A 22,013-nucleotide genomic window follows, 5' to 3' on the forward strand; every position below is an offset into this window, starting at 1 on the left:
TCCACGGCACGACCTCTTTTTCTTTTCCTCGACATCATTAAGCATTTTGTGAAGGTAAGCGATGATCGCCAAGTGCTCACAAACGTCAATGTTGCAGGCTGCGCCATCGTCAAGCATTTGTTGGATCATCTCGTCGCCGCTATCCATGTCTATGAGGCAAAATAAATTGTTAGAATCCAGGGTGGCAATGGGGACAACAAACAGCGATTAGCGGCGCCTGCCAGACAAACAATCAAACACCTTCTGTGCGGAGGAGGGGGAGTGGCCGCCACGTCCCCTGTGTAGCTGAGATGGGCTCGGGGCACCGATCACTATATTGAGCTGCGTCGGATAAAAAAATGATTTAGAATGCACAATTGAAAGAGGTCAAATGTATGACACAACCCAAATCTGTATCTGTATATATATATATACTACTTAAAAAAGAGGAACTTCCGTCGTCAGGCGGTACGTTGTTGGCTTCGTCGATGGTTTCTTTCGCTCCCGATACGTCGTCGCCCTCACTGGGCCAAGCCCAACGAAACCCACGTGGCTTCCCACAGGAGAATCCCCAAACCGTATCTTCCCCTCTCCCCATCTCCATCTCCACCGCCGCCCCAACACCACCACCTTCACTGCCCGAGCTGCGGCCGAGAGCGAGGCATGGGCGGAGGACCTTGCTGCAGCCGGGGCACGGGAAATCAAACAGAAATCTGGAGATCGCCGGCGTTGGCGCCAGGCCGCCGCCAGCTAGGGTTTCGGCGCCACCGCTCCATCCTTCCCCGACGCATCATCCATCCTTCTGCCCTCCCCGAGTTCCCCGGCGCCAGGCTCTGGTTAGTACCAGGCCTACGGGATGTTGCGCCTGTAGCTCGACCAGCGCAGCTATGAGCTGTTGCGCAAGGGCCTCGACCAACTACGGTACCGTGCTATCCATCGAGAGATTCAACCACAACGGACGTGGTTCCGGCGTCTCGCCCCGCCAGAAGATCCACACCAACGGCGCATCCTACCTGACGGTCTTCCATGGTAAGCTCCTTCTCCAACCCGTTCTCTTTATCTCCCCCGCCTACAACAATCTAACCCACAACCTCCCCGGAGCAAACACCCTGTGGTGGGCTTCAGGTTAATTTCCCCGTTGCTTAAGTTTATATACATTGGCATATGGTCTTGCTAACTTCTGTTTGACGAGTTATCTGTTTATGTGTGTTTCAAATTTACTAGGCTATACCTGAAATAGATTGTTCATTAGAATGTTATTGTCTTCCAATGGATTTTGGATGGCCTCTGTAAATCTTGTCATGCTTATTCTCAGGAGTTTCAGCAGTGTGGAAAGTAAATTGCTGGGGCATCTAACATAGAGCGCTAACCTATCCAAGATATTGCTCTTTGTCCCGACTGTTGTAGAATTTGGGTAGTAATTTGTAGCTATCTGCTGCGACCTGCATGGAGGGTCTCTTACTGACTGCATTGGTTCCTTCGTAGGTTGACAGTAACTTTAGTTCCATTTACTGGTGTAGCTTCTGTGTTGGTGAACGACGGAGCAAGCTTTTTAGTTGCATTGTAGATGTACATGCTCTATTGCTTACTCGGTCATTCTGTACTGCCCATGCTCGCTGGGCCGCATGACTCCACCACTGTGCCGCCTGCCGTACCTCTACCGCCATACCAGCTATTTATAATGAAGCATCTGGAGGACCCTGGCATGTGTAATAAAAGAATATTTAAATTTATTCACAATTTGAGTATAGAGGCTTCAAGGTTCCTTATAATGTTTCATTTTTTCCCTCAGATGCGACATGTCGCCACCACTAGGCGACAACCCTGGGTTCCGACAGGCTGCTGCAACCAGGTCGTCAACCTCCCACTCCCTCAACAATGTGTATTTGTCCTACGGAACCCAGGTAATTAGTTTATAATATTGATCAAAGCAACCAATTGAAGACTGCTATCATGCTTTTATTTGAACCGAAAACCATTAATACAAAGCAGTTTTTTCGTGGGTTGGTAAACTTATGTTCCTGCTGTTTGAAATTCACAACTGCTTATGTGAATGTGCATAGTGTAAATGTTTGAAATGAATTATTTTAGTGTATCCTATGGTAGATTCCATTTTCAAACAAAATCAGTTGAACAGTTCTGTATAGAAAATTAGACATTACAGCTACTAATTTAATCTGTACTGTCACTTCATTGGAGAAAATAAAGTTGGATTTCTATGAACTGATGCCTTTTATTCTTTAGGTTTTGGCAAGGATAATAAACCAAAATAAGATGGTGAATCTAAAGACACGAAAGAGTATGTTGAAGACTTGGATGATGACCATGAGGTGAGTCACAATCCCTCAGATTCTTTGAACGGTTATCTTCTTATTTAAGGCGAGTTTTGTGATTTTAGTAACATTGTTTAACCAGGTATACTGAACTCTACTTACTGGCTTGATATGATTGCTGAACAATAACCTCGCTGGCACTTTTGTGGTAAATGATATTACATCTGCTCTAGCATCAAGCGTTCTTTTGAACTTTATGCAAATGACGCTTCTTGCAGAGATTCTGCTATGGGGAGAAGCAATGGTTTTGATATGGCTGGGTTTCAGCAGAGTAAACCAGTAGTCACAATGAGTAATAGCAATGGGATCAGTACCATGTATGAGTTAGCTGACGCACAATACTAGATCGGTTGATGGTGATACTGAAACTCTTAGTGCTCATCTACCTTCATCAGCTGCTAAAAATACCCATAGCAAATCAAACGATACAATGGCACATGTTTCAGTAGAATAGCCAACTACCGAATAACCTCACTGGAGCATCTAAAAGCTTGCAGCTGGAGTTGGTTCTTTTGGTAAAGCTAGAGGTTGGCAATAGTCAAAGTTTGAGTAAGCATTGTTCTTATTAGTTCTGTGTGGTCAGAGAACAAGGAAAAGAATTCCAATACAGCAAGTTTTTGTATAAAGTGATACAAGAGCGGTAAAAAAATCTCGAGGTGAAAATGGAATCGCCTCTGTATCGATAAGGCTATCTTTCAGAGTTCCATGTCTGGAAGTTGGAAGTTGGTTGTGCGTACACATGTATAGTCCCATGTCTTTATTGAAAAAAATGTATAGTCCCATGTATAGTTCTGTACAATCTGTCACGGTGCCTGATGTTCTTAGAGCATCTCCACTCGTCTCCCCGACTAGGTCCCCGATGGACGTTTTTCCAATCCGGACGGCGTAATTCGGCCCAGTCGCGCCCCCGGTTCCTCGTTTTCGTCCGGATTTGGGCCTAAATTCATCCGGCGATCCCACGCCATCCCCGGCCCCCCGGGAGCTCTTGGGGACTCCGGACGAAACAAAAGCGCGCGAAAGGGCGAGGAAACTTCCCGCGCGTCTGGTGGTCCCAACTTGTCGGCGAGAGACACCGATCGTCGTCCTCATCGTATCGTCTTCCGCGCGCTGTAAAAGCTTGCCGCCGGTTAGCATTCGCCGGCCGCGTAGCTTCAACGCGGCGAGTTAATGCCGTCGCCTCGGTATCACGCGCGCATACCTCTATTTATCGCCGAACTACCACGTCTGCCTCGCATTCACCTCTCCTCTCTCTCGCATTCCACCAAATCTTCCCCCGAACTCGAAGAGGTAGCAATGGCGAACGACGGTGCGGCCAACAACGGCTTCGGCCGCCGCTCTCTCCACCAATGGGAGGGACGGCTCCTCCACGCGGCGGGCTACCCGGCGACGCCGGACTTCCGCGCACCGGGGGGATGGAGGCTGAGCGCAGGCGGCGTGCCGATCCCGCCGCCACCAACGGGGGGGGGGGGGGCACTCGAAACGGCGATCAACGAGGTGCTCGCCACTCTCAGTGACGAGCAGCGCGCGGATCCGCGTTTCTACCCCGAGAACCGCGAATCGTGGATCGCGTTCTTCCGGCACAGGTATGAACGCGAAATCCGGTCGTACGACGGCCCTCCTCCTCCTCCGGCAAGGAATAATGCCGCCGGCCGCCGCCGATGGTGGAGCGCGCCTGAACGCACCCTCGAAAATGTGCTCGCGCACATCGAGGCCGGGAACTCCCCCGTCCTGGGGATGCCGCCGCCGGTGGCGCCTACCGTGTCGCGCCGACACGGTAGTTCGTGGATGCCGCGGAGGATGGTGTCATCCTCCTCCTCGTCTGGCTCGCGGTCGGCGTCCAGGTCCGGCGGGTCGACGGCGCCCACCGTCAAGCAGGAGTGGGCGACCGTCAAGAAGGAAGCGGCGTCGTCACCGCCAACCAGAGGGCGCAGCAGCGGCGCCCTCGTCATCCGCGACCAGCCTTCCGCTCCGCAGAGCGGCCGGAAGAAGACGAAGAAAGAGGCCGCCGCAAGCCAGCTCGCCGAGGAGGAGGCGAAGCGCGCGGAGGACGCCGCGATGGCGGAGGCGATCGCCAGGTCGCTCAAGGACATGGAGAAGGAGAAGCGCGTGGACGACGCCGCACTGGACTGGTCCAGGCGTGACTGGGAGCGCGAGGAGGCGGAGCAGCAGCGGCGACTGCTGGATCTGGCCGCCGCGCGTCAACTGGCCATTCGCGCCGCCGCACCATCCGCCGCTAGGAACGCCGCGCCCAGGGAGGTGGTGAAGCTCGAGGAGAGCAGCGACGACGACATGTACCTTCCGTCGCCGCCACGCACCGGCGACGCTGGCCAGGGCACGAGCCGCTGGTACGAGGCTCCGCCGCCCCAGGACAACGCCGGCTCGAGCGACGACGACGACGGCGACTACACGTCCTTCTACCGCCATTTCGGCATGTAGTAGGCCGCTATTTAGTTTAAGTTTAGTTTGTCAATCGCCGAATTCAAATATATGTACGAATTCGGCCTATTTATGTACGAACTCGCCTCTATATGTTAAATATCATTAAATTTCGCTTATATTTGAACGAACTCGTCAATTTTGTCTGAATTCGCCGAAGTCCGTTAGATCCATCCTGGGCTCGCGGCTGGGAAGATGGGCCTCCCCAGGCCAAATTTTCATCCAATCCGGACGACAATATCGCCGGATTTGGGCGCGGGGAGCCCAAACGGCTGGTGATGCTCTTATAGGCAGTAGTACTTTACATGAGTGCCTCATTATTACCCCTTCTCTGTATGAGTTGAAGGGTGTTGAAGCTTTGTAATTTTTGCATGTAATACACACAAACAACAGAAGTCCCCATATAATTTTCTGTCTGGTTCTTGATTGACTTTACTGGTTATTAAATTTTGTTGCTAGAGTAATGGGTCATTGTTTAATTCCATATAAAAACTGAGGAGGCAAGAGTAAGTAAATTATGTTCATGGTCTTGCAGAAGGAAAGCACTATACCTTCTACCCCTTATGTTCATGGCTGAGGTGAACATGGGGATGTCAAATTATTTAAGGCCGTGGCACATATTGATTATTGTGGGGAGACGAAACACAAGAATTGGGTGGAAAATGCAATGACATAAACGAGCTATGCTCTCGCTCAAGTTTATTGAGTGCACCGGTTGAGTTTTTGTGTTTCTTTTGTCTCATTACATCTGATGTAGTTGATCTGACATACATTGTTGAACTCATTCGACTTCTTTCTTTTAGTTAATTTTGAATACTAACAACAAACTTGTGTACGACACACTATTCTTTATAAATTGGGTTGTAATGTCAAAGCTGAGATGCTTGTCGGGTTTCAATATGTCACCAAACTAAAATTAGGATGAGGATTTGTGAAAGTTGAAAAAAAATATAATGGCATATTGAATAGAAGGAGAAGTTAGAAGCCGATGATGAAGCACAGGGTCTCGATGGTTGGTTGAAAATTGTAATTCTTTTGATATACGTGCTCAAAAAATATAAGATTTTTTTAATAATTGTGCCTATGCATATTTCTCCTGTTTTATAGTGATTTCATGTGAGTGTGTGTGTGCATAAGAGGGGGAGAGACTGTCGTTGCCTAATCGACGGTACCCCGGAGGAGGGATCCTCACGAGGGGGAGAAGAAGTAGGGGCCATAGGGCGGAGTGCTCTCGAGACGGTGGTACGCGAGTTACCCAGCTTCGGAACACCTGCACGATGACAGGGCCTACTGCTGCTTGTCTGGAATTATCTGGGCGCTTTCGCGTTGTTACAATGAGTTGTGGTCCTCTCGTGTCTAGCTCGAGATCTCCCCTCAGGGCTCCCGGGATCCGGCTTGTATAGGCGCACGGATCTAGGGTTTACATGGAGAGTCCTAGCCGGATTACAGGTTGCCTAACTACGGTACAATGTCTTGCCGTGTACGTCAAGGATCCGCCTTCCTCCCTACGTCGTACTGGATCCGGGTTCCACATGGGCCTCCATGGATCCGGGTAACTCCTGGGCCTCCATGGATCCGGGTTCCACATGGGCCTCCATGGATCCGGGTTACTCCTGGGCCTCCATAGATCCGAGTTGCACATGGACCTTCACGGATCCGACTTCCTCCGATGGTCGGTTGGGATCCGGCTTCCCTATCCTGGGCTGGACTTCATCCTTTAGGATCAACAGCAACTGGGCTGCCCGGTGGGCCATAAGCCATCACCACCATCTGTGGGCCACCCGGGCTTGCCGGAATCGGACCATGTCGATGGTATACCTATGAAGTATATCCACAACAGTAGCCCCCGGAGTTCTCCAAGATTCACCGTTCTTCCATCCAGCTCAGCTTGCGCATGTATCTTCATCCTTTGGCTGGAACGAATAATAGGGAATCTTGAAGGACTCCAAACTTCGTATCTCCAACCAAGTATTGGTCGGAAACTTCATGATCCAATGGTCAGATTCTTCAGAGACACCATCCAACGTAATCTTCGGTATGGATCCGACTAGCCAAATGTAGGTTCGGATCTGACTAGCCAAAATAGAGGTGTGGATCCAACTACCCAAAAATATAGGTGCGGATCCGACTAACAAAAAATTAGATGCGGATCCGGCTACCGAAAATTGAGGTGCGGATCCGACTACCAAAAATTAAGGTGCGGATCCGACTACCAAAAATTAGGTGCGGATCCGGCTACCAAAAAATTAGGTGCGGATCCGACTAGTTAGCCAGATTTTCGTCATCTTTGAAATTTTTCTTGACATAACCATATGTATGTAGCCCCCGAGCGTTGAGTCGGCTTGCTCCAAGGAGACTCGATGCTCAGAAACTTAGCCGCCAAGTGTTAAGGTGGAAAATTTCCGGCTTGTTGCTCCAAAGAGAACTTCATCGATGTAGCCCCCGAGCGCCAAGGTGAATTTACTTGAAAATCCGGCTTGGTGCTTTTAGAGTAGCTTTATCTTTATATGTGACTTAGGAATAGCGTAAATCCCAAGCATCTAGACGGAAATTTCCAGCACTGATACCCGAAAGGAAACACACTTTTCACCTAAGATCAAACCGCAGCCCCCGAGGGTTGGTTCCGGCTAAGCATAGCGGAATCAAGACTCAAGTTGCTTTTCCAGCTGTGCACGCCATGGATCCGCCTAACCTCGGGAGATCATATACGTCCAAGTGTCATGTACACGATACATAAACATAAAAACATATTTGTATTAAATTGTTTCTTTGATCATGTTCAACGAACAAATGTAAGGCGGAACAAAAACGGCCTTTGAACAAATGTTTTAAAGCTGAAACTATGCAGCAGTTGAACAACATAAAACTGTCAAGGCGGAAACAACTCGACTATCTTGAACAGTTAATGTAATTTATATGTTTTAAGCAAGTGCTGGTTTATCCGTTCTTCTGGTTTATATGCTTGACTTTTCGCGAGACGGCAAACTTTAAACACAGAACATCTGCTGAGGCGATAGCGCTTAATAGCGAAACAATCAAGAACCTCAGAAACAGAGGCCGGCTTTAAGTACCGAGATGTCGCTACTAAGGAATCCACACATAAAACAACAGAAAACGTGTAGGCCAGAAAACTTAAGCTAACGCCCGAAAGCAGAATTTTTGCAACAGCATCGGAGCCTTAAGCGGCAAAAACAGTACAAAGTTTTTCACGAGCGCGAGGCAAATCGTGGGAAAGATATGACCAACAGTGAAAGCGGTAAAAGACTCAGGATATGAGTGAACCAATCTTAATCTCATGATCATAAAATTTTAAAATATTAAATATAAATAGGGACTTAGCTGTTTGGAGCGGAGTCAACGTCGGTCGTGGCGGTTTTTCTTCGGCGTTCCGTCGAGCCGGTGCGAGATTGATTGTCGCAGTGGTCCTGTCGGTGCAGATTCACCTACCAAAATTTAGGTGTGGATCCGACTTCCAAAAATTTAGGTGCGGATCCACCTACCAAAATTTTGGTATGGATCCGGCTACAAAAATATAGGTGCAGATCCGACTACCAAAAACGTAGGCACGGATCCGGCAACCAAAAATATAGGTGCGGATCCGACTACCAAAAACGTAGGCGCGGATCCGGCAACCAAAAATATAGGTGCGGATCCGACTACCAAAAACGTAGGCGTGGATCCGGCAACCAAAAATAGGTATGGATCCGGCTACCAAAATATAGGTGCGGATCCGACTACCAAAACCAGAATTTGAAATTTCCAGGTCTAAGGCGGATTCTTCCGTGGAAAGCTCCAGCGACTCGGATCGGATCTTTGCAGCTGCGTCCTGCTCGGCGGCGGTCGTAGCTACATTACTTACCAGTGCGTTTCCGTCGAAATCAACGGTCTCGCAGATGAAGATGTGGAACCCGCCCGGTTCCGGCCTCCAGACGCCGCAGGCCCCACGGTGGGCGCCAACTGTCGTTGCCTAATCGACGGTACCCCGGAGGAGGGATCCTCACGAGGGGGAGAAGAAGTAGGGGCCATAGGGCGGAGTGCTCTCGGGACGGTGGTACGCGAGTTACCCAGCTTCGGAACACCTGCACGATGACAGGGCCTACTGCTGCTTGTCTGGAATTATCTGGGCGCTTTCGCGTTGTTACAATGAGTTGTGGTCCTCTCGTGTCTAGCTCGAGATCTCCCCTCAGGGCTCCCGGGATCCGGCTTATATAGGCGCACGGATCTAGGGTTTACATGGAGAGTCCTAGCCGGATTACAGGTTGCCTAACTACGGTACAATGTCTTGCCGTGTACGTCAAGGATCCGCCTTCCTCCCTACGTCGTACTGGATCCGGGTTCCACATGGGCCTCCATGGATCCGGGTAACTCCTGGGCCTCCATGGATCCGGGTTCCACATGGGCCTTGATACGTCTCCGACGTATCGATAATTTCTTATGTTCCATGCCACATTATTGATGTTATCTACATGTTTTATGCACACTTTATGTCATATTCGTGCATTTTCTGGAACTAACCTATTAACAAGATGCCGAAGTGCCGATTCTTTGTTTCTGCTGTTTTTGGTTTCAGAAATCCTAGTAAGGAAATATTCTCGGAATTGGACGAAATCAAAGCCCAGGGGCCTATTTTCTCACGAAGCTTCCAGAAGTCCGAAGGAGAGACGAAGAGGGGCCACGGAGGGGCCACACCATAGGGCGGCGCGGCCCCCCCTTGGCCGCGCCGGCCTGTAGTGTGGGGCCCCCGTGCCGCCTCTTGACCTGCCCTTCCGCCTATAAAAAGTCTCCGTGACGAAACCCCCAGTACCGAGAACCACGATACGGAAAACCTTCCAGAGACGCCGCCGCCGCCGATCCCATCTCGGGGGATCCAGGAGATCGCCTCCGGCACCCTGCCGGAGAGGGGAATCATCTCCCGGAGGACTCTACGCCGCCATGGTCGCCTCCGGTGTGATGTGTGAGTAGTCTACCCCTGGACTATGGGTCCATAGCAGTAGCTAGATGGTTGTCTTCTCCCCATTGTGCTATCATTGTTGGATCTTGTGAGCTGCCTAACATGATCAAGATCATCTATCTGTAATTCTATATGTTGCGTTTGTTGGGATCCGATGAATAGAGAATACTTGTTATGTTGATTATCAAAGTTATATCTATGTGTTGTTTATGATCTTGCATGCTCTCCGTTATTAGTAGATGCTCTGGCCAAGTTGATGCTAGTAACTCCAAGAGGGAGTATTTATGCTCGATAGTGGGTTCATGTCTCCGTGAATCTGGAGGAGTGACAAGAACCACTAAGGTTACGGATGTGCTGTTGCCACTAGGGATAAAACATTAGTGCTATGTTCAAGGATGTAGTCACTAGTTACATTACGCACCATACTTAATGTAATTGTCTGTTGTTAGCAACTTAATACCGGGAGGGTTCGGATGATAACACGAAGGTGGACTTTTTAGGCATAGATGCGGTTGGATGACGGTCTATGTACTTTGTCGTAATGCCCAATTAAATCTCACTATACTCATCATGATATGTATGTGCATGGTCATGCTCTCTTTATTTGTCAATTGCCCAACTGTAATTTGTTCACCCAACATGCTGTTTATCTTATGGGAGAGACACCTCTAGTGAACTGTGGACCCCGGTCCAATTCTCTTTCTTGAAATACAATCTACCGCAATACTTGTTCTATCGTTTCGCAAGCAATCATCTTCCACACAATACGGTTAACTCTTTGTTACAGCAAGCCGGTGAGATTGACAACCTCACTGTTTCGTTGGGGCAAAGTACTTTGGTTGTGTTGTGCAGGTTCCACGTTGGCGCCGGAATCCCTGGTGTTGCGCCGCACTACATCTCGCCGCCATCAACCTTCAACGTGCTTCTTGGCTCCTCCTGGTTCGATAAACCTTGGTTTCTTTCTGAGGGAAAACTTGCTGCTGTGCGCATCATACCTTCCTCTTGGGGTTGCCCAACGGACGTGTGAAATACACGCCATCAAGCTCTTTTTCTGGCGCCGTTGCCGGGGAGATCAAGACACGCTGCAAGGGGAGTCTCCACTTCTCAATCTCTTTACTTTGTTTTTGTCTTGCTTAGTTTTATTTACTACTTTGTTTGCTGCACTAAATCAAAATACAAAAAAATTAGTTGCTAGTTTTACTTTATTTGCTATCTTGTTTGCTATATCAAAAATACAAAAAAATTAGTTTACTTGCATTTACTTTATCTAGTTTGCTTTATTTACTGTTGCTAAAATGGCCAACGCTGAAAATACTAAGTTGTGTGACTTCACAACCACAAATAATAATGATTTCTTATGCACACCTATTGCTCCACCTACTACTACAGCAGAATTCTTTGAAATTAAACCTGCTTTATCGAATCTTGTTATGCGAGAGCAATTTTCTCGGTGTTAGTTGATGATCTTGCTGCCCATCTTAATAATTTTGTTGAATTATGTGAAATGCAAAAATATAAAGATGTAGATGGTGATATTATTAAACTAAAATTGTTCCCTTTCTCATTAAGAGGAAGAGGTAAAGATTGGTTGCTATCTCTGCCTAAGAATAGTATTGATTCATGGACTAAATGCAAGGATGCTTTTATTGGTAGATATTATCCCCTGCTAAAATTATATCTTTGAGGAGTAGCATAATGAATTTTAAACAATTAGATACTGAACATGTTGCTCAAGCTTGGGAAAGAATGAAATCTCTGGTTAAAAATTGCCCAACCCATGGACTGACTACTTGGATGATCATCCAAACCTTCTATGCAGGACTAAATTTTTCTTCACGGAATTTATTGGATTCAGCTGCTGGAGGTACCTTTATGTCCATCACTCTTGGTGAAGCAACAAAGCTTCTTGATAATATGATGATCAATTACTCTGAATGGCACACGGAAAGAGCTCCACAAGGTAAGAAGGTAAATTCGTCGAAGAAACCTCTTCCTTGAGTGATAAGATTGATGCTATTATGTCTATGCTTGTGAATGATAGGACTAATATTGATCCTAATAATGTTCCATTAGCTTCATTGGTTGCACAAGAAGAACATGTTGATGTAAACTTCATTAAAAATAATAATTTCAACAACAATGCTTACCGGAACAATTCTAGTAACAACTATAGGCCATATCCTTATAATAATGGCAACGGCTATGGTAATTCTTATGGGAATTCTTACAACAATAATAGGAGTTCACCCCTGGACTTGAAGCCATGCTTAAAGAATTTATTAGTACACAAACTGCTTTTAACAAATCTGTTGAAGAAAAGCTTGGGAAAATTGATATACTTGCTTCTAAAGTCGATACTCTTGCTGCTGATGTTGATCTTTTGAAATCAAAAGTTTTGCCTAATGAGAATCATCATAATAAAATTACTACTACAGCAAATGCCATTCAAGTTAGAATTAATGAGAATATAAGATTAATGGCTGAACTGCGTGCTAGGTGGGATAGAGAAGAAAATGAAAAACTAGCTAAAGAAAAGAATATAGCTAAAGTTTGGACTATTACCACCACTAGTAATGCTAATGCTACACATGTTGCTGCACCTCCTACTCATACTAATAAAAGAATTGGTGTTAGCAATGTTTCCACTTCTAATGCAAAGCGCGAAAACTGCTGAAATCGCTAAAATCATTAAATCGCTCGTGATAAAGCTGCTGAAATTTTTTCCAACATTGGGGATGATGATCCCATTGCTTTAGATTATAATGGTTTGAATTTTGATGATTGCCACATCTCTGAAGTTATAAAGTTCTTGCAAAAACTTGCTAAAAGTCCTAATGCTAGTGCTATAAATTTGGCTTTTACACATCATATTACAAATGCTCTTATAAAAGCTAGAGAAGAGAAACTAGAGCATGAAGCCTCTATTCCTAAAAAGTTAGAGGATGGTTGGGAGCCCATCATTAAGATGAAGATTAAAGATTTTGATTGTAATGCTTTATGTGATCTTGGTGCAAGTATTTCTGTTATGCCTAAGAAAATTTATAATATGTTTGACTTGCCACCGCTGAAAAATTGTTATTTGGATGTTAATCTTGCTGATCATTCTACAAAGAAACCTTTGGGGAAAGTTGATAATGTTCGCATTACCGTTAACAATAACCTTGTTCCCGTTGATTTTGTTGTCTTGGATATTGAATGCAATGCATCTTGTCCCATTATATTGGGAAGACCTTTTCTTCGAACTGTTGGTGCTGTTATTGATATGAAGGAAGGTAATATAAAATATCAATTTCCTCTCAAGAAAGGTATGGAACACTTCTCTAGAAAGAGAATGAAGGTACCTTTTGACTCTATTATGAGAACAAATTATGATGTTGACACTTCGTCTCTTGATAATACTTGATACACACTTTCTGCGCCTAGCTGAAAGGCGTTAAAGAAAAGCGCTTATGGGAGACAACCCATGTTTTTACCTACAGTACTTTGTTTTTATTTTGTGTCTTGGAAGTTGTTTACTACTGTAGCAACCTCTCCTTATCTTAGTTTTGTGTTTTGTTGTGCCAAGTTAAGCCGTTGATAGAAAAGTAAGTACTAGATTTGGATTACTGCACAGTTCCAGATTTCTTTGCTGTCACGAATCTGGGTCCACCTCCCTGTAGGTAGCTCAGAAAATTAAGCCAATTTACGTGCATGATCCTCAGATATGTACGCAACTTTAATTCAATTTGAGCATTTTCATTTGAGCAAGTCTGGTGCCATTTTAAAATTCGTCAATACGAACTGTTCTGTTTTGACAGATTCTGCCTTTTATTTCGCATTGCCTCTTTCGCTATGTTGGATGAATTTCTTTGATCCATTAATGTCCAGTAGCATTATGCAATGTCCAGAAGTGTTAAGAATGATTGTGTCACCTCTGAATATGTCAATTTATATTGTGCACTAACCCTCTAATGAGTTGTTTCGAGTTTGGTGTGGAGGAAGTTTTCAAGGATCAAGAGAGGAGTATGATGCAACATGATCAAGGAGAGTGAAAGCTCTAAGCTTGGGGATGCACCCGGTGGTTCACCCCTGCATATATCAAGAAGACTCAAGCGTCTAAGCTTGGGGATGCCCAAGGCATCCCCTTCTTCATCGACAACATTATCAGGTTCCTCCCCTGAAACTATATTTTTATTCCATCACATCTTATGTGCTTTTTCTTGGAGCGTCGGTTTGTTTTTGTTTTTTGTTTTGTTTGAATAAAATGGATCCTAGAATTCACTTTATGGGAGAGAGACACGCTCCGCTGTAGCATATGGACAAGTATGTCCTTGGTTTCTACTCATAGTATTCATGGCGAAGTTTCTTCTTCGTTAAATTGTTATATGGTTGGAATTGGAAAATGATACATGTAGTAATTGCTATAAATGTCTTGGGTAATGTGATACTTGGCAATTGTTGTGCTCATGATTAAGCTCTTGCATCATATGCTTTGCACCCATTAATGAAGAAATACATAGAGCATGCTAAAATTTGGTTTGCATATTTGGTTTCTCTAAGGTCTAGATAATTTCTAGTATTGAGTTTGAACAACAAGGAAGACGGTGTAGAGTCTTATAATGTTTTCAATATGTCTTTTATGTGAGTTTTGCTGCACCGGTTCATCCTTGTGTTCGTTTCAAATAAGCCTTGCTAGCCTAAACCTTGTATCGAGAGGGAATACTTCTCATGCATCCAAAATACTTGAGCCAACCACTATGCCATTTGTGTCCACCATACCTACCTATACTACATGGTATTTTTCCGCCATTCCAAAGTAAATTGCTTGAGTGCTACCTTTAAAATTCCATCATTCACCTTTGCAATATATAGCTCATGGGACAAATAGCTTAAAAACTATTGTGGTATTGAATATGTAATTATGCACTTTATCTCTTATTAAGTTGCTTGTTGTGCGATAACCATGTTCACTGGGGACGCCATCAACTATTCATTGTTGAATTTCATGTGAGTTGCTATGCATGTTCGTCTTGTCTGAAGTAAGAGAGATCTACCACCATATGGTTAAGCATGCATATGTTAGAGAAGAACATTGGGCCGCTAACTAAAGCCATGATCCATGGTGGAATTTTCAGTTTTGGACAACAATCCTCAAATCTCAAATGAGAAAATTATTAATTGTTGTTATATGCTTATGCATAAAAGAGGAGTCCATTATCTGTTGTCTATGTTGTCCCGGTATGGATGTCTAAGTTGAAGAATAATCAATAGCGAGAAATCCAATGCGAGCTTTCTCCTTAGACCTTTGTACAGGCGGCATAGAGGTACCCCTTTGTGACACTTGGTAAAAACAATGCATTGTGATGACCCGGTAGTCCAAGCTAATTAGGACAAGGTGCGGGCACTATTAGTACACTATGCATGAGGCTTGCAACTTATAAGATATAATTTGCATGATGCATATGCTTTATTACTACCATTGACAAAATTGTTTCATGTTTTCAAAATCAAAGCTCTAGCACAAATATAGCAATCGATGTTTTTCCTCTATGGAGGACTATTCTTTTACTTTCAATGTTGAGTCAGTTCACCTATCTCTCTCCACCTCAAGAAGCAAACACTTGTGTGAACTGTGCATTGATTCCTACATATTTGCTTATTGCACTTATTATATTACTCTATGTTGACAATATCCATGAGATATACATGTTACAAGTTGAAAGCAACCGCTGAAACTTAATCTTCTTTTGTGTTGCTTCAATATCTCTACTTTGAATTATTGCTTTATGAGTTAACTCTTATGCAAGACTTATTGATGCTTGTCTTGAAGTGCTATTCATGAAAAGTCTTTGCTATATGATTCACTTGTTTACTCATGTCATATACATTGTTTCGATCGCTGCATTCACTACATATGCTTTACAAATAGTATGATCAAGATTATGATGGCATGTCACACCAGAAATTATCTGTGTTATCATTTTACCTGCTCGGGACGAGCAGAACTAAGCTTGGGGATGCTGATACGTCTCCGACGTATCGATAATTTCTTATGTTCCATGCCACATTATTGATGTTATCTACATGTTTTATGCACACTTTATGTCATATTCGTGCATTTTTACGGAACTAACCTATTAACAAGATGCCGAAGTGCCGATTCTGTTTTCTGCTGTTTTTGGTTTCAGAAATCCTAGTAAGGAAATATTCTCGGAATTGGACGAAATCAAAGCCCAGGGGCCTATTTTCTCACGAAGCTTCCGTAAGTCCGAAGGAGAGACGAAGAGGGGCCACGGAGGCCACACCATAGGCGGCGCGGCCCCCCCCTTGGCCGCGCCGGCCTGTAGTGTGGGGCCCCCGTGCCGCCTCTTGACCTGCCCTTCCGCCTATAAAAAGTCTCCGTGACGAAACCCCCGCATCGAGAACCACGATACGGAAAACCTTCCGAGACGCCGCCGCCGCCGATCCCATCTCGGGGATCCAGGAGATCGCCTCCGGCACCCTGCCGGAGAGGGGAATCATCTCCCGGAGGACTCTACGCCGCCATGGTCGCCTCCGGTGTGATGTGTGAGTAGTCTACCCCTGGACTATGGGTCCATAGCAGTAGCTAGATGGTTGTCTTCTCCCCATTGTGCTATCATTGTCGGATCTTGTGAGCTGCCTAACATGATCAAGATCATCTATCTGTAATTCTATATGTTGCGTTTGTTGGGATCCGATGAATAGAGAATACTTGTTATGTTGATTATCAAAGCTATGCTTATGTGTTGTTTATGATCTTGCATGCTCTCCGTTATTAGTAGATGCTCTGGCCAAGTTGATGCTAGTAACTCCAAGAGGGAGTATTTATGCTCGATAGTGGGTTCATGCCTCTGTGAATCTGGAGGAGTGACAAGAACCACTAAGGTTATGGATGTGCTGTTGCCACTAGGGATAAAACATTAGTGCTATGTTCAAGGATGTAGTCACTAGTTACATTACGCGCAATACTTAATGCAATTGTCTGTTGTTAGCAACTTAATACTGGAGGGGGTTCGGATGATAACCTGAAGGTGGACTTTTTAGGCATAGATGCAGTTGGATGACGGTCTATGTACTTTGTCGTAATGCCCAATTAAATCTCACTATACTCATCATGATATGTATGTGCATGGTCATGCTCTCTTTATTTGTCAATTGCCCAACTGTAATTTGTTCACCCAACATGCTGTTTATCTTATGGGAGAGACACCTCTAGTGAACTGTGGACCCCGGTCCAATTCTCTTTACTGAAATACAATCTACTGCAATACTTGTTCTACTGTTTTCTGCAAGCAATCATCTTCCACACAATACGGTTAACTCTTTGTTACAGCAAGCCGGTGAGATTGACAACCTCACTGTTTCGTTGGGGCAAAGTACTTTGGTTGTGTTGTGCAGGTTCCACGTTGGCGCCGGAATCCCTGGTGTTGCGCCGCACTACATCTCGCCGCCATCAACCTTCAACGTGCTTCTTGGCTCCTCCTGGTTCGATAAACCTTGGTTTCTTTCTGAGGGAAAACTTGCTGCTGTGCGCATCATACCTTCCTCTTGGGGTTGCCCAACGAACGTGTGAAATACACGCCATCAGGCCTCCATGGATCCGGGTTACTCCTGGGCCTCCATAGATCCGAGTTGCACATGGACCTTCACGGATCCGACTTCCTCCGATGGTCGGTTGGGATCCGGCTTCCCTATCCTGGGCTAGACTTCATCCTTTCGGATCAACAGCAACTGGGCTGCCCGGTGGGCCATAAGCCATCACCACCATCTGTGGGCCACCCGGGCTTGCCGGAATCGGACCATGTCGATGGTATACCTATGAAGTATATCCACAACAGAGACCCTACGAAATAAGGTGACAACATTTTTGGAGTGCGGTGACTATAAAACACAATGACACACTAGGTGAAAAAGGTGAACAATACATGCATCCTTGTCAGGCCTTTGGAGAATATAAATGTGCATTGTGTTTAGCATTTGCTATTCAATTTTAAAAAAATAATCCAGTTGGGGAAGGTGGCGGCGGCGGACATGGCCATCTACCTTGAGACAGACGGATTGGGAAACTAGGAGGATCTCTGTGAGGACAAACCCAATCGGCGACGACGACGGAGGCGTGCGGGAGCTCGTGATGAGGGCGGCATCACGGGCGCGGGCGCAGCGGAGGCGAACGACGACTTGGAGCAGCAGGTCACGCTGATTCGATGGATTATAATGCTCTTTCCGGGAACCGCTAGTATTAAACCGTGCGATCTGTTTTGTCTCCACTGTATCCCGGTGTTGCTTCAATCGGTGGCATCGGGGGGCAGGTGGCCTGGTCTTCTCGCCGGTCTTCGGATCTTGTGAGACTCGTGTCTGGTGGTTGGCGTTCAGCACTCTCGCGGGTGACGGTTGCATCGGCTGCTGCAGTTATGTGTGGCGTCTTGGTGTGTGGATGACGGCAGGCGGCGGCGTTCGTCTTCTTCGACTGAGTCTGTGGAAGATGGCGGCGCTGAGATCTGGTGACCACGGGGAAGATCCCCGGCCGACGTGCCACAAAGTCTCGGGCTCGTCCTCTGCGACGACCCGGTTCATCGGCTCAAAAAGCATCATTGAATGTGATGGTGCTCTCCCAGATCTCAGTGTGGCAGTTGTTCGCCTCTTTTCCCGGCGCTACGATGGTGACAGTGGAGAAAGATGGATGATGTTTCGGCAAGACACATGTTTCTCCAAGGGTGAACTTGTAGTTTTACTTCTTGTGAGGTTTCTTGTGCAAAGTTGTTTGACGCAAATATTTGTCTTGTGTATAAAAAAAACATAGGCTGTTAGTTAGCTTGAAAGAAATTCCGTTAATCACGTTCTATCTAATTCTAATTAACTTCTCCAGATTATTTGGAAACGAATTCGGGAATTTATGGAAACTAATAACTCCAGGAAAATCAGATTCCACGCCAAATAGTATGCTTCTTATATGAATCTAATTGTGTTTCAAAAGTTTTTCAACCTTGCTTTCTATGGAGACTATGGAGACAAATATTTCTAGTCGTGTAAAAAAAGTTTCCAGTTTCGGTAAACTTTATTACCTGTGCAACCAAATTTTGATTTCTACCACGAATATTTGCTTCAAAACCAACCGGTGATTGCTTCCTTCTAATTATTATTGCTGGCTTTGAAAATATATCGTTTGAAAGACTAGAGAATTATTTCGGTGTTGCATCAATTTGCTTCCAAATGAAACAAATATGACAAATATTTTTGTTGTCAGTATTTATTGAAAAAATATAATATACTGCAAAATAAAATACTGTATTATTTGCTTCCAACGAAACAAATACATGTTTCTATATCATTATTGCTCCATACAAAAAGAATCGAACTTGCATCCATAGTAAATAGTTTTTGCCTATAGCGACATCAGATTTGCTTCCAGATACAACAATTGCTGGAATGGCGTATGCTTGAACATAGGCGCCGCTGTGTAGACACATATTTTCGAGAAGGAGCATATACGAGACCAGGCAACATCTGCAAGTAGCAAGGAGCTGTTCACGAAGATTTGAGGGGGCTCATCAACGACCTGCAACTATCTCTTGGTAGAAAAAAATGGATGCATATATGAGGCATGTGAGGCTTGGATGCTCTGACCCAAATCTATGTTCCTGTCACAACATAAAGGAGACATAGGAAGCATGGATTGTCGGAAGCAAAACTATGTAGCTATAACAACATGTATGATACTAAGTCGAACTATGAAGATGTGTATGTGCCAAACTTTTCCACCATAGCTCTGCGAAACTTGTATGTGCATTTAATGGCAGTGGACTTACTCATGCGAAGGTAGTCGTATTGTGCATCGGCAGGTGCTCCATATGCCAGCATCTTCATGCCGGTGGTGCATTTCTGGATCAACGAGAAGCCAGCTGTGAGAACGGCGTCATGCTTCAGCCTGAAGTAGGGTCGAACTCTCTCACGCCATGAAGTATATCCATGAACAAGTCTTTGTTCATCCTATAGCGCCGCCAAAAATTGTTGGCATATGTTGCAGTGTTGGAGAAGTAGCCGTTGTGCAACATAGTACGTTCCCTCCAACCTCTGTTTGGGCTTTGACTTTCTTCTTGCCGGCCTTTAACCTCCACGGCACGACCTCTTCTTCTTTTCCTCGACGTCATTAAGCATTTTGTGAAGGTAAGCGATGATCGCCAAGTGCTCGCAAACGTCATCGTTGCAGGCTGCGCCATCGTCAAGCATTTGTTGGATCATCTCGTCGCCACTATCCATGTCTATGAGGCAAAATAAATTGTTAGAATCCATGGTGGCAATGGGGACAACAAACAGCGATTAGCGGCGCCTACCAGACAAACGATCAAACACCTTCTGCGCGGAGGAGGGGGAGTGGCCGCCACGTCCCCTGTGTAGCTGAGATGGGCTCGGGGCACCGAACACTATATTGGGCTGCGCCGGATAAAAAAATGATTTAGAATGGACAGTTGGAAGAGGTCAAATGTATGACGCAACCCAAATCTTTTAAAAAAGGCGTTTTGGGAGACCCATCTGAAGATGCTCTTATTTTGGTGCGTATAGCTGGATGAATCCATTCTGTAGATGAGCCTCGTCAGTCCGCTTGTTTAATTTTTTGGTTAAGCATTTTGTTTTCAAAACCATTCATCCCTGGTAAAAGTACAAAACTTTCCGTTTTCGGATAGGTGGTGTGTTCTGGCAAATGTGACACAAAATTGTAATGGTACCTGGCAAAGACATAATCGAGCGGTGTGTTTTGGCAAATGCCAGAAAATAACGGTGTCCTGTAGCAAATTTTCCCAATATTTTTAGATCAACAAGCCGCAGCCCCATTCTAGAGAAACGGAAAAGGTTCAGGCAAAGAAGGCTAAAGCTACGTTGCATCAAACTATGGACTTCAGTAAGAAGGGAAATGATCATGTTTTCTTACAGCGTTTACAGCCTGTCAAACAAATCAAGCGACGTACTAGTACACGGCCTTCGAGGTTCAACCGGCGCCATGTACAAGTACGTCTGCGCGCCCGCAACATTAACGATCATCACGTCACTTGGACACTTCCATTACCGGAGATAGATAATCTGTAGCCGGCAGCAGTACTTACTCTGTTCCGGCGAGCGGCCATGTCTTCACCAACTTCTTCGAGAACAATGAGAGCCGTACAGTACCACAAGTACGGCGGAGGAGCCGAGGGCCTCAAGCACGTGGAGGTGCCGGTGCCGTCGCCGAAGAAAGGCGAGCTGCTGGTTCGGGTGGAGGCGGCCAGCATCAACCCGCTGGACTGGAGGTTCCAGAAGGGCGTCGGGCGGCCCTTCCTGCCCAGCAAGTTCCCCTTCACCCCGGTCTGCGAGCTCGCCGGCGAGGTAGTGGAGTTTGGCGCTGGGGTGAGGGGCTTCAGGCCAGGCGACAAGATCATCGCCGTCAACTTTCCGGTAAGAAAACGCAAGCACCCGACGTGAGGCGCCTGCTCCGGTTTTGTTGTTTACTGATGTTTTTTTGGTGGTCTCAGGGTAGCGGCGGCCTGGCCGAGTACGCGGTGGTGTCAGCATCGAACGCGGCGTTGAGGCCGCCGGAAGTGTCGGCAGTCCAAGGCGCGTGCATTCCCATTGCGGCGGCCGCCGCGCTCATGGCGCTCAGGACGGCCGGGGTCTGCCTCGACGCCAGCGACGGCCCCGCAAAGAACGTGCTGGTCACCGCAGCCTCCGGCGGCGTTGGCACCTTCGCCGTGCAGCTGGCCAGCCTAGCGGGACACCACCACGTCACGGCTACCTGTGGCGCGCGCAACCTGGACCTCGTTCGGGGCCTCGGCGCCGACGAGACGCTGGACTACGGCACGCCGGAGGGAGCGTCGCTGCGTGGGCCGTCCGAACGGAAGCACGATGCGGTGGTGCACTGCGCGGAGGGGTTCCCATGGTCGGCATTCAAGCCGGCGCTGGCGGACGCCGGTGGCGTGGTGGTGGACCTCACCCCGCGCATCGCGTCTGTGGCCGTCGCGGTGCTGCACTGGCTGTGCTTCTCCAAGAAGAGGCTGGTGCCGCTTATTGAGTCGCCGAAGAAGCAGGACATGGACGCACTGATGGGATTGGTGGTGCAGGGGAAGATCCGGGCGGTGGTCGACTCGCGTTACCCGCTGAGCAGGGCGCACGAGGGCTGGGCCAAGAGCATGAGCGGCCACGCCACCGGTAAGATCATCGTGGACATGGTAGAAGACGCAGAGTAATAATGATGTACCACGAGCACGCCATGTCACTTAGTGAATTATTGTAAGATAGCCATACTTTGCTATTTCTTTTCTGAGGATAATGATGTACCACGACCT

The 22,013-nt window shown here is 46.4% G+C and overlaps 2 protein-coding genes across 6 annotated transcripts; both read left to right on the plus strand.

Moving 5' to 3' along the window:
• The first annotated feature begins 495 nt into the window (after positions 1-495).
• LOC127302243 (uncharacterized) lies at positions 496-3,052 on the plus strand. Of its 5 annotated transcripts, none has more exons than XR_007852732.2 (6): positions 496-1,008; positions 1,465-1,688; positions 1,772-1,883; positions 2,224-2,309; positions 2,395-2,460; positions 2,531-3,052. XR_007852732.2 is itself a non-coding variant. In XM_051332660.2 (5 exons), the coding sequence occupies exons 1-4, from the start codon at positions 867-869 to the stop codon at positions 2,420-2,422; spliced, it is 345 nt and encodes a 114-aa protein (XP_051188620.1). In that variant the 5' UTR covers positions 501-866; the 3' UTR covers positions 2,423-2,460; positions 2,531-3,052. The 5 variants fall into 5 exon arrangements, 2 of the variants coding, with proteins under 2 accessions (XP_051188619.1, XP_051188620.1); XR_011745634.1 differs by having other exon boundaries at positions 1,500-1,688; XM_051332660.2 differs by lacking the exon at positions 1,465-1,688 and having other exon boundaries at positions 501-1,008; positions 1,795-1,883.
• A 17,697-nt stretch (positions 3,053-20,749) lies between these two features.
• LOC127302237 (quinone-oxidoreductase QR1, chloroplastic-like) lies at positions 20,750-21,986 on the plus strand. Its single transcript, XM_051332656.2, has 2 exons — positions 20,750-21,126; positions 21,204-21,986. Exons 1-2 carry the CDS (start codon positions 20,818-20,820, stop codon positions 21,912-21,914), a joined length of 1,020 nt encoding a protein of 339 aa, XP_051188616.1. The 5' UTR covers positions 20,750-20,817; the 3' UTR covers positions 21,915-21,986.
• The last annotated feature ends 27 nt before the right edge of the window (positions 21,987-22,013 follow it).

This window comes from Lolium perenne, chromosome 5, assembly GCF_019359855.2.
Source record: "Lolium perenne isolate Kyuss_39 chromosome 5, Kyuss_2.0, whole genome shotgun sequence".
Taxonomy (NCBI): Eukaryota; Viridiplantae; Streptophyta; class Magnoliopsida; order Poales; family Poaceae; genus Lolium; species Lolium perenne.

Coding starts and splice junctions, on each gene's coding strand:
- LOC127302243 (XM_051332659.2), top strand. CDS start 867: ATGAGCTGTTGCGCAAGGGCCTCGACCAACTACGGTACCGTGCTATCC. Junction 1,884..2,223: donor ATTTGTCCTACGGAACCCAG/GTAATTAGTTTA, acceptor TTTATTCTTTAG/GTTTTGGCAAGGATAATAAA. Junction 2,310..2,530: donor ACTTGGATGATGACCATGAG/GTGAGTCACAAT, acceptor CGCTTCTTGCAG/AGATTCTGCTATGGGGAGAA.
- LOC127302237 (XM_051332656.2), top strand. CDS start 20,818: ATGTCTTCACCAACTTCTTCGAGAACAATGAGAGCCGTACAGTACCAC. Junction 21,127..21,203: donor TCATCGCCGTCAACTTTCCG/GTAAGAAAACGC, acceptor TGGTGGTCTCAG/GGTAGCGGCGGCCTGGCCGA.